This window comes from Chelonoidis abingdonii, chromosome 4, assembly GCF_003597395.2.
Source record: "Chelonoidis abingdonii isolate Lonesome George chromosome 4, CheloAbing_2.0, whole genome shotgun sequence".
Taxonomy (NCBI): domain Eukaryota; kingdom Metazoa; phylum Chordata; order Testudines; family Testudinidae; genus Chelonoidis; species Chelonoidis abingdonii.
The window spans coordinates 154,615,925-154,628,250 of NC_133772.1; the positions used below are offsets into that span (position 1 = coordinate 154,615,925).

General features: G+C 48.4%; 1 protein-coding gene across 1 annotated transcript; it reads right to left on the reverse strand.

Annotated features, from left to right (window-relative positions):
• Positions 1-1,498: 1,498 nt before the first annotated feature.
• On the reverse strand, positions 1,499-12,044 carry PTGDR (prostaglandin D2 receptor). Its single transcript, XM_032765958.2, is given in 3 exon segments — positions 1,499-2,588; positions 11,248-11,607; positions 11,610-12,044. Coding segments are annotated over 3 exon segments (993 nt in total). The 3' UTR covers positions 1,499-2,390.
• Positions 12,045-12,326: the final 282 nt, after the last annotated feature.

Below are 12,326 nucleotides of genomic sequence, written 5' to 3' on the forward strand. Positions count from 1 at the left end.
GTCACCACCAGGGCTGGATTATCTCATCACCGGGCCCTAGACAAACATAGACTTTCTTCCGGCCTGGGGTGGAGGGAAGGCCCTGGAAGTCTCCTACTGAAATGTGTGCCAAGTGCAATCTTTTGTAGACTATGGGAATGTGACAAGTCTTCCCCAGCCTGATGTGAAACAGCTACATCAAGTTTCTTCCTTTAAGGTACAAAGTTTTACAATAAATATTTGCACAGGTTTCTTCCTTGTAAAAACTCTCACTCCAGCCCAGATATAGCAGAACAAATATCACATGATACGACAGTAAAACCGGACTGCACTTGTGTATAGATTAGCCGAGTAAACATGGATTGAAATAAACCCTTTACCAGACAGCGACCACAATAATACCTGCATGGTCTCATGTTCTAAATATTCCTGTAAGGCTGTTTCTGTCTTTGATACATGTCTGTAACTTGCATCAGCATTAATGGCAGGAGGAGACCAAACCTGTTTAAATGACCTTTCTGTTTCCCCAGCTGCTCCCATTTTGAGCATTTGGGCCTTTGCTCATAAAATTGCTGCTTATTTTAAGAACATAAGAACAGCCATACTGGGTCAGACCAAGGGTCCATCTAACCAATGCCAGGTGCTTCAGAGGGAATGAACAGAACAGGGAATCATCAAGTAATTTTGCCATATAGATAGTATTAAAATAATTGAAGTGAGCCAACTAGCTATTGGACTCACCTGACCCTAACTTGTCAATGTTGCACAATGCCGTGGAGAGGGCCCCTCTAAAATGCATCAGGTAAGAACAATAATTCCCAGCCAGGTTGCATAAACTTCCATCGTTAAAGCAAAAGATCAGTGATGTTTGTTGACCAAACAATGGAAATCACGAACTAGGTATAAATCTCAACGCTGGCTAAAGAATCATTTATTGAACAAACCGTACAATGCAACATGATGTTGCTTTGTAAGATATATTTTTCAGCCTTTGTTTGTCCCCAGCGCATAGTTAAAGCACTTGAACAGTTGTAGTATATAAATGTAAATGCAGTACTCCACTGCAAGCCTGTTTACTGTCTTAAGACCCAACCTGGCAAAGATCTACCCTCCCCTGCATAACTTTATTCATGGACTACTCAGAGGAGTAAAGTTGGGAGGGGAGGGATAGCTCAGTGGTTTGAGCATTAGCCTGTTAAACCCAGGGTTGTGAGTTCAATTCTTGAGGGGGATCATTTAGGGAACTGGGTTAAAAATCTGTCAGGGGATTAGTCCTGCTTTGAGCAGGGGGTTGGATTAGATGACCTCCTGAGGTCCCTTCCCAGCCTGATATGCTCATGGGGTAGATCTCTGCAGGTTCCCTTGGGGCTGGGTACTGTAGAAGTTCTGCACAAAGAACTCCCTTTGTCTCTAACACCAGCAGGCGTTCTCTGTGCAAATCTAAGGCAGGAGAAAGGGCTCATCCTCACCACAGGGCATTATCCACTAGCCCCAGCAAGGGCCATCCCACTGCAGCAGCACAAAATAGCTTTGCTAGCTTGAAGGGGAGCAGCACCAGAGGGTCAGCCCCACCCACCCACGCCTGGCTAGCTAGCTTGTGTTCAAACACTCAGGCTAGAGGTTTTTGTGTGTGCACTTGAGTTATACCTGGAGCTGACTCAGCAGTGCAGACAAGCCCAGAGAATCATTGCTGCTGGGTCTGACGCTGTATGTACTGTGCATTGGATACTATCTGGCTACTGGATGACAAGATCAATTTACTGGGGTGGGGAGGCAGCTACAAGAAACTGTACACTGCTTTTATTTCTTTTAAAAATGAAGAGTTTTATTTTTCCCTATCAGACTTCAGTGACTCCTGATTTAGGCCTTGATCCTCGAAGCTGATCCCTGTGGGTAGACACGTCTGTCTGCCTGCAGCCTGTTGAAATCAATGGGAACCCCTAAAGGCAACGGGGCCCACCTTGCAGGATTGGGGTTGTACTCTGATAGGAGTGGAGAATCAGGTGGGCCCGAAGATCAGAGAGCTGCACTTTATACCACAAACACATTCTTTTTACAAAGTTCTCCGGGAAGCGGAGTGCTGTCACATCGTAAGATTCACTGTTACTCACATGACCACAAACTTTCAGTTCCAGTCTGTGCCAGGAAAGGCAAAAATGCAGTAACAGAGGAATGCTTCTTCTCCGTACAGTGTGTCCACAGCGAGCGGCTAAGGCACTTCACCTTCCCCACAATACAGTCTTATATTTTCTTACAGTGTTTCTAGAAGAGCCATGTGTCACAATCACAACATCTGGCATAATTAGTGTGATCGGTTTGATTATGTAAACAATTACTGGAACAATATTCCTTCGATTCGAGTTACCAAAGAAAGCAGAAAGCTCTTCACTCCTGCAGCTTCGGTGCCTAGTTCATACAAGCCGAGGCGTCACAGCTTTTTTAGAATTCAGTCTTCTGCAAACTCTATGAAAGAACTTGCGAAAAACTGATGTCCTGAAAATGATGAACACCCAGGGGTCCACGATGGAATTCACAGACAGAAACCTCAGGGCTGTAAGATCTGCCTTTTCATTAAAGTCAGCGGCAAATGCTCCCACATAAGCACGGACCTGTTTTACATAAAAAGCTCTAATTATTATAAAGTATAGCACTTCATAAATGACTTGAGTAAATGCCCAACATGCAATTATCGTACTCGACTGCTTTGCAGCACTGAATCAGCATGTTTCATTCTGAGCCTGCGCTTCGCTTAGATTGACATCAAGCTTAACTAACACCAACTGAGCAGGCAGATGAATCGGTCAGTAAACTATCTGGGATCAGACAACAAAATAATAGTTTCTGGGCATGTCATTACACTTCATGGGCCAGATCCTCAGCTGGTGATGGGGCTATGCCCACTGGTGCCAACTGAGGATCTGGCCCTATACGCTTTCATTGTTTAACGACTTACAGACTCAGTAGCTGGTGTGCAGGGGAGTACAGGAGTGCTCGGCGGATTATAGTTAAGGTCCATGGGGCTAGCTTTGAAGGCTAACACAGACGGGTTTTGATAAACTAAATGTTTCACGTGGAAAACAGCCTGATTTTGATCTCCATCTCTCAAGACTGGTGCCACTGAAATCATGGCGTTGCACTGGCATGAGGTAAGAAGGGGCCCATATTTCTGGCTGAGCGTTGGCTACTAATCAATGCCCCCATTCAATCTCTATTTCAGGCCCTGGTGTCGCAGGCTTGGATGTCATCAGCAGACATGCAGATTTGAGAGGACGGTTTTGCCCTTCCTATGTGAATGAACTTTTGTGCCAAATTAAAGGACGTGTAAAGGCTGCTTCCTAAGATGGAAATAAACTGGTTTCTCCAAACTATCTGTGCCTCAGTTTCCCCAGGCTAGGTCCTCAGCTGGGCTGAGCTGGGGAGGACAAGGTGGCTCTAAGCAACCTTTGCATTCCTCTGATCCTGGTGCCACCAGGAAACAAAACAGTCCCCAGCATAACTAAAGGCAGCCTTAAGGAAGGCTCCACGTAACGGCCGTTGGAGCAGTCCCCTAAAGAGAGCTCCTCTGCCCAACAATCAGGCAGCGTGCCGTGTGCTCTGGGACATGCCCCACATGGGTGAGAAGAGTGGTGACGTGCAGTCAGCTGCACTCGCTTTATACCACGCTGGGATCCCCAGCAGTGCAGTGCAAAGCAGCTGGGCCAGGGTGATCGGCTACCCCACGATTGTGGGAAGAGTCAGCTGACCAGCTCTTAAGCCCAGCAGCAGCAGCAGCAACTCCCCAGCTGCTCAAAGCATTTGATTTGCCCATGACTGTGACAGCGTCTGTCCCTGCCTCGACTCGTTCCAGGTAACCTGGGTCTGATCCCTGCCTTTGGCACTGACCACCCTGGGGCTCGGCCTGACGCCTACTCTGATTCCTAGGTACAATCAGTGCTTAATCTGTGCCAGGGCATGTGAGTGCTGAGCCCTGGCACCGTTACTCTTGGCAGATCATAGCTCCAGCCAGGCTTGCTGCATCAGTTAGGAGTCTCCAACCACTGGGCATGACTGCCACATCCCAGTCCTGCGACAGAGGCTGAGGGTGTCCCTAACATAAGGGATAATAGCAACCAAATTTGTGAAGACTTGAATGCTTGAATGAAAGGCATGATGGCCTGATTCTCCTTTCACTTTACACTCACGTAACTCTCTTAACTTCAATCGAGTTAACTGTGATTTATTTTTCCCCTGGTGGGCGAGGAGGATCAGGCCCCATCTCTGTGAAACATAACTACCGGGAAAGAGATCGTAGAAGGAACTATTTAGTGTTAGAAAACATGATCATAGGGACACAGTGCAGCTGGGGAAGGAAACAGCCTCCTTTCTGATGCAGCACAAAGAGATGTCTCTGCGGTGGCAAAACCTGAGCTCAGGAATTAGGTCATCTGGAGCAGTGGTTCTCAAAGCCAGGCCGCCACTTGTTCAGGGAAAGCCCCTGGCGGGCCGGGCCAGTTTGTTTACCTGCGGCGTCCGCAGGTTCAGCCGAGAGTGGCTCCTACTGGCCGCGGTTCACCACTCCAGGCTAATGTGGGCTGTGGGAAGCAGTGCGGGCCGAGGGATGTGCTGGCCGCCCTTCCCGCAGCCCCCATTGGCCTGGAGCGGCGAACCGCAGCCAGTGGGAGCCGCGATTGGCTGAACGTGCGGACGCGGCAGGTAAACAAACCAGCCCAGCCCGCCGGGACATTCCCTGCACAAGCGGCGAACTGGCTTTGAGAACCACTGATCTGGAGAATCCTCTGACAAATGGAATTGCTAATGGAGCAGGAAATCCCATCACTGGTTGCATTAAACAGCAAGGTGAGGTCCCAATCCTGCAAACACTTAGGCAATAGAAATGAGGAGGATGAGCTAGCAGCGTGTGTCTAGTCAGGTCTCTGCAGACAACTATTTGTCCACAGCTGAACCATCTGAGAACATTTTTGAGGGAAGAGAGCAAAATCTTGGAAAGGGGGCCTTAAACTTTGCATATAGGCCCGACTTAGCATTAACCCTTTCTAGGCTACATGAGAGTGCTTGTAGAAACACTTTCTGCAAGAGTTCAATGAACTCTTTCCACATATCCATCCTTAAGCTACATTTATCGCAGACTGTGTTTATAAAAACAATCCAGTGATGTACGTGTTGAAAGAATTTATAATGATGCTTCTTGGGTGAGAGTTAAGGCTGGATTCATTTCTTCCCCCGGATGTGTAAAATGTTATGTCATCTTTGGTCTGCTTCTGTGGCATGCAACAGCTTTCTGGGCAGGCAGCTAAAATAGCTTTTTCAATTTTGATCATTGCAAAATCCCTCGGTGCAAGACAGTGGCAGACTGGAGACTGCAAAGAGTCAAAATGTTGTAGTGCCTCCAATCTAGGGATTGGAAAAACTGTTAGGGCAAAAATCTCAAAGAGATGATGGGCAGGTGGTGAGACTGTTTTTCATTCCTACATAAATGAACATATTGGACCTGATTCTCCTCTCCCTGACATTGGTGTAAATCAGGAGTAACTCCACTGAAATCAACGGAACAACACTGGTGGAAAATTGATGTGAAAGAAAAATGAAGCCTATTCTTTTGAGACTTTCCTTGAATGTACCTATTCCATAACCGTAAATGTGCTGGGTTTTATATGCAGTGGTGTTGCAGCCGTGTTGGTCCCAGGATACTAGAGAGATGAGGGGAATGAGGGGACATCTTTGACTGGACCAACTTCTGCTGGTGAGAGAGAGATGCTTTCGAGCTGACACACAGCTAGTGTTCAGGTCTGTGTAGCTGGGAAGCTTGTCTCTCTCATTGACAGAAGTTGGTCCACCAAAAGATATCACCTCACCCACCTTGTCTCTTGTTTTTACAGTAACTAAATATTTGCAGCGTTGAATGATTTGAAACTTAAATGTTGCTTTAAAAAAATACACACCATTTTAACTATGAAGTCATCATCTCTATAAAATACTGGTTTTCAGCACGTTTTAGTATTACGATAATTACTGTGCAGTAAGAGTGCTCCCTTGTGGACACAGTAATGTATCACCTTTGAGTTCCATTATGGTCTTAAGGCTTGTCTACGCATGGAATTATGCTGGAATAGCTATTCCTATATTGCTCCATGTGTAGACAAACCCTCAGCCATTTCAGAGGAAATCCTGGATAACTCTATTGACTCTGTTGGAGTTGCTCAGTTTTCTGTGGCATAAATGTGATCAGAATCAGGTAGAGCTGGACTGGAGGCTGGCATCGTAGTCTAGGGAAAGATTTTTAAAGGCATTTGGATGCAGAGAGGCACCTAGTGAGATTTTTTTCAAAGATGCCTAGCTCTCACTGAGAATTAGGTGCCTAATGGTACAGACGGGTGCCTAACTAGCCTTAAAGTCTAGTGTCATTTTGTTTTACTTTGCAGAGGCATGTGATCTCCTGGTGAGATGCAGAAGTGTAGTGTAGATGGGATACACAGAAGAGGATTAGATTCTAAAAAAGCCCTTCTAACCCTGTGGTTCTATGATTCTAAGTACATAGACTGTAAATTCTTTGGGCAGAGATTTGTCTTTTTGTTCTGTGTTTGTGCAGTACATTTGTGGACCCTGGCCCATGACTAGAGCTCCTAGGAACGACCACAAAACAAATAAAGAATAATAATGGACAGTGGGTGAAAAAACCGAAAACACATGTAAACACATGAGAGCGTATGCACGCCCCAAAGTGCTTCTTCGGCTTAGTTTTGGTATGTGGCGTTGACTTTCCCTTGTAAATGGAATAATCACTATTTACGGGACACAGACAATGCCCACTCTTTACTTTCACTAGATTCAGGTTCATGCTCTATTTCGTTAGTTACTGTTCATACTGAAGGAACGATTATGGTACTTTTGTGCAGCTCAGGGGCTTTATCTTCTTTGCCCAGAGACTGCTAAAACTTCTCTGACAACTTGGATCCTGGGGTCATAACAATACTTTGGAGAAGAACGATTTTTCCCCTTTGCAATGCACAGGTATTTTAAAAACAAAACTCCTGAACTCTCTTATAAGATCATTATCCCACCTATATTATTCAGCTGGAACATCACATTGTGTGTTTGTCTCCTTTTCTAAAAAAGGATAGGAAAGTCCATATACAAATACAGCACTTAACCATTGTTTATCGTCTTGGAGAACCGCTATAAATTTACCTATTAAAAACCCCACTGAAAGGGTTTCCCATTAACAGGCTAACACAAGACCACAAAACCAATGATGCTTACAATTAGGGTCTAACAACACACAGACACATTGATAAGGACATAGGGCATTCTGGAAGATCCTCAGCTGTGCGTTTTCTTCCTTTTGTGGTCTTAGCAAACCTTTAACATTCTTTGTTTTGTGCTGAGTCCATTTCAATTTTATAGGTAAAAACATTTGGGGCATACGATGAATCTGAAAAGAGAACTGAGGAATATGATACCCAGGCTATGAAATATTTGTCCTATCTACTGTATCCGCTGTGTAGCGGAGGTGCAGCTTATTCACCTGTGAATGTGAAATATAAAAGCTGCTATCCTTGGCTGATTAACAGCTTTGTCAATGGGGTATATGCTTTTGGATGCTTATTTACGTTGCCCCAGCTGTTTGCGGATTATAAGATGAAATCAGTTGCGATACTCTGTCTGAACTTGCACAGAAGTCCATGGCATATGTGATATGGCCAGGTTCCAGAATGTAGTTTGGGGGCTAAAAGATAAATTTCTGCACATCCTAAACTTTAGTCTGACATATATAGTGAAATCTAATTGACTGACTAAACTGGACCACAGCTCATGCAAAGTGGCATCACATTCCCTCTCTCCAAAAATATATTAACTTTTTGGCTGATCAAAAAAATTGTTATGTATGATAGGTAACAATCCATTCTCCCAAGCACAATGCTCCTTTTGTTTTTAAAATAATGGTTTCCTTCAAAACCTGTAGCATGAAACAAAAGGGCTAAAGATGACCTGCAAAATTGTGCTTTAAAAAAAAAAGAAACCTCTCTGAGCTAAAGAGGGGTGACTGGGGTGGGAGGTGGGTGAAGCATATTAAAGGTACAAAATCTACCAGATTGTATTTCCAGCCATATAAAACCTTCTAAAATTGTGTATGTGGTTTGTTTCTTTGGCATCTTTTCCTCCAAATTCAGCCCCCAAGTCTCTTCTTGTGGTTAAGATCTCAAGAAGATTAGTTTTGATTTTGTAGCTATAAATCACTGACAAAGGAATTCTGAATATTGAGGTGTCCTTAACTGCACTAATGGGCACCACTAAAGTAACTGCATTTTGATTTAATGGCTTCTTCCCCTCCAAACCACACTTTCGTATATACAACAGTGTTAAGATACGTGACGGATCTGGATGAGATAGGTCACTGAATTAAGCCAGTTTTCATAGTACTTTCACATTTACACAAGTGAAGTTGTGGATAGAAAATAAGGGCTTGATTATTTAAATCCATATGGTCCTGAGTAGTAACTCTACTCATATGAATAATGCCAGAAGAAAAGCCGTACTGGGACAGACCAATGGTCCATCTAGCACAGTATCCAGTCTTCCAACAGCGGCCTGTGCCAGATGCTTCAGAAGGAATGAACAGAACAGGGCAGCTTCTCGAGTGATCCATCCCCTGTCATCTATTCTCAGCTTCTGGCAGTCAGAGGTTTAGGGACAGCCAAAATATGAGTGTCCCTAAACCCCATTGCAGTATATAAGAGCACTCACATGAGTAACCTAATGCCTAACTAACGAGGAGTCCTTGTGGCACCTTAGAGACTAACACATTTATTTGGGCATAAGCTTTTGTGGGCTAGAACCCACTTCATCAGATGCATGGAGTGGAAAAAACAGGAGCAGGTATAAATACATGAAAAGATGTGAGTTGCCTTACCAAGTGTGAGGTCAGCCTAATGAGACAAATCAATTAACAGCAGGATACCAAGGGAGGAAAAATAACTTTTGAAGTGGTAAGGAGAGTGGCCCATTTCATAACTGTTTGCAGGAGTAGTTCTTAAGTTAGCACAGCCAACTATCTTCTGTGAAATGCTGTATGAAGTTCAGAGCGCTTTCCAGCGCTGGAGACATATCAATAAAATGGATAACGTTTAGAAAGAAGGACGTGAAAACCTCCCTTGCATAAGAAATCAGGTGCGTGTGAGGAGAACGTGGTAAGATTTGAATGATTTGTGGAAGGTGAATGATGACTGATTAAAGGTTTCAGATTTTTCACAATGTTAATACATTGGGCACATGCCTGAACAGACTTGAGTCTCCTATAAACTGCATGTACGGGTGGAAAAGTGACTGAAATACACAAACACGGATGTTCCTTGTTGGTTGATGGCCAGTAACTTTGTACTAAACTTCGCAGTGTACTCATCAAAATAGGATCTTTCTGGGGCTTAGCACAAAATCTCCCTGATCATAAGTCAGGTTGCCTTGTTTATACTTTATATGTCATACGCAACAGTGTGACTCTGGAATGAAAGCTTTTGCTGTCAGCTTTGTTGAGAGCGCCTGAGAAAAAACGCAGCTTGCAAGAGTTGCTGTCCTGGCTCTGTAACACTGTAAACATGCAGTTGTTTCTAATGACTGTCTCTGTAGTGAAAGTATCAGAGGGGTAGCCGTGTTAGTCTGGATCTGTAAAAGCGGCAAAGAATCCTGTGGCACCTTTTAGACTAACAGAGGTTTTGGAGCATGGGCTTTCGTAGGTGAATACCTACTTCGTCAGATGCGTCTACATGACTATCAGGTGCCACAGGATTCTTTGCTGCTTTTGTAGTGAAAGTGTCTTACAGTCTGCGGGGTAATAACCATGACAGTGTAAGCTGCAAGGGGTTCACCTTCTTACTCGTCCCTTGTTTTATGAGTAACCGGGGGGTTTCCTAGTCGATTCAAGCAAGCGAGACATGGAGCTTAGAGAGTAAATGGAACAAGGAGGTGTCAATTTTAAGGTCACTGTGAGAGCACACCCACAGTTCAAGAGGAGAATCTTTCCGGGCACCTCGTGATGCCCATGTCACTCTATTTTTCCCCTTTGTCTGCTCTTAAAAAGTTTTTAGTGTTGGTGGAAAGATGCTAGATTGCTCCCCAGAAAAGGCTCAGCATGGACGGCAGAGCTGAGAGGGTAGGTCAATGTCTCTGTCCACTCAGCCCTTGGTATCTCGGCTGTGGCTGTCAGCAGGAGTGCCAGAGACAGAGACTTGGTCCACTCACTTATTTCAGGTTGCAGGGAGGTAAACAATTATCCCTCCTCCGTCACTGCTGCCCTGGTCAGCTTTCAACAGCACCCAGCGCCTTCCGCTGGTTTATCAGCCCATGTGCCTCTGTCTGCCCTCCTCTCCCAAGAACAATGCCTCCAAAGTGATCAGGTCCAGAAGACTGGTCGTGACAACAAGTTACCCGCATCCTTCTAGTTAGAGCTACTGGGACTTTATCTGCACTCACTCCCTTGCATTCGTTCACTGCAGCAAGCGTATGTACAGGGGGTTTGCCCCACTCATGCTGACCACCACTAACACCGGGGCAGTGGTGCTAAGTTTCCAGCCCCATTTTGCCCTCCTGAGGAATCTAAAGAGGACAGAGGAATCAGGATGGGAAATCCCAGCCAGTAACATCAGTGGGGAGAGGATTTCACTCCCTAGCTTTGATTCCCTTTGTGTGGGTGTGGTGGGCAACCGCTTACCCACTGGTGTAGTTCCTTTGACTTCACTGGGCTTGCACAGACTAATAAAGTGGCCCAGTGTTGGCAGGACTGGTGTGTCCCAAAACCCTGTTTGCCTGGCTGCACCTGAAAGCCCCCGCTCCAAAGGTCCCCTTGAAACAGGCCCCTTCACAACTGATTTGCCAGGGTAATGTGATTTTAAATCCATGTGTTCCCCAGGGGCAAACCCTGGGTACAGAATACACCCCTGCGGGTGGAGAGGCAGGAGTGCAGTGGACCCCCTGAATAGTACACAGCACCCTAGCCCTCCCGTTTGCCCAGCGCCCCTACAAGCCCCAGCCCCGCTGCCCAGTGCTTCTAGGCTAGGGCCAGGGGTGAGGCCAGCCAGCCGGGAACAAGGAGGGTGTACTGCTGTACTGGGGCAAGGGGGATGTTACTCCAGCCAGACCCAAAGCCCGCGGATTGAAGTCAGTGGGAAGACGGCCCTTGGGATCAGGATGGCCACAGTTAGTGTGGGGCGCACGGGCCCCCTACAGGATCGGGGCCTTCCACGATAATTCCCCCCTCCCCTCCCGCCCAGTACTCACGATGAGGGGCAGGGAGCAGACGGTGAAGAGGACGGTCATGAGGGCCAGCAGGACGAGGTGGTCCAGCTCCTCCATGCGCGGGGCGGCGGTGGGCCCGCTGCGGCGGTGGGGCCGGCGGGCCATGCGGTAGAGGCTGCGCATGCTGGCCAGGTTGCAGAGCCCGATGGCCAGGACCAGCGCGCCCAGCAGGCTGGCGTAGAGCACGGAGTAGCCCCGCGCGGGGGCGCTGCCGCCGGCCATGCGGATGAAGCACCAGGTGCCCGGGCAGTACTGCACGGTGGCGCCGAAGCCCAGCAGCGGCAGGGCGCAGAAGAGGGCGCCAGGCGGCGGCGGCGGGCCGGGCCCAGGGCGGGGCGCGGCGGGCGGCGCCGAGGTTGGCGCCGGTAGAAGTAGGGGTGGCCCAGCGAGAGGCAGCACTCCAGGGCCATGGCCAGCAGCAGCAGCGTGGGCGCCAGCCCGAAGAAGGCCATGAGGAAGGCGAAGAGCTGGCACAGGCGGCCCGGGTCCCCGCCGCCCGGCCCCAGCTCGCTCAGGCTGCGGTTGCCCGCGTAGGCTGCCAGCACCATGGGGCTGAGCAGGCACTTGCCCAGCAGGTCGGTGACCGCCAGCCCGCTCACCAGCAGGTAGAAGGCGGAGGCCCGCGGGGGCCGCCCGCGCCGCAGCCGCTGCTGGCCCAGCAGGAGCAGGGCGAGCAGGTTCCCCAGCAGCCCGGCGCTGAAGAGCAGCGAGCTGGGCAGCGCCGACTCGCCGCCCTGGATGGCGCGGCTGTCTCGGCAGCGGTAGCCGTCGGCGGCCATGGGGAGCGAGAGGAGAGCCCGGCTGCGCGGCAGAGCCCAGGCGGCCGGGGCGCTGCCCCCCGGGGAGGAGGGTCCGGGAGCTCAGCCCGCGCCGGACGGGGAGGCGAAGGCGGGGGTGGCTGGGGAGCGGGGGCTGCCGGTGCGGGACGGTGTCCGGGAAACGCAGCGACGGGGCGGCCAGGTGCAGCCTAGGAGCGGCCCCCGGGCAGCGGCCAGGCGCTCAGGCTCAGACCCGCCCGGGAGGCGGCTGCGCCCGGCTGCGGGCGAACCACGGGTCCCCGG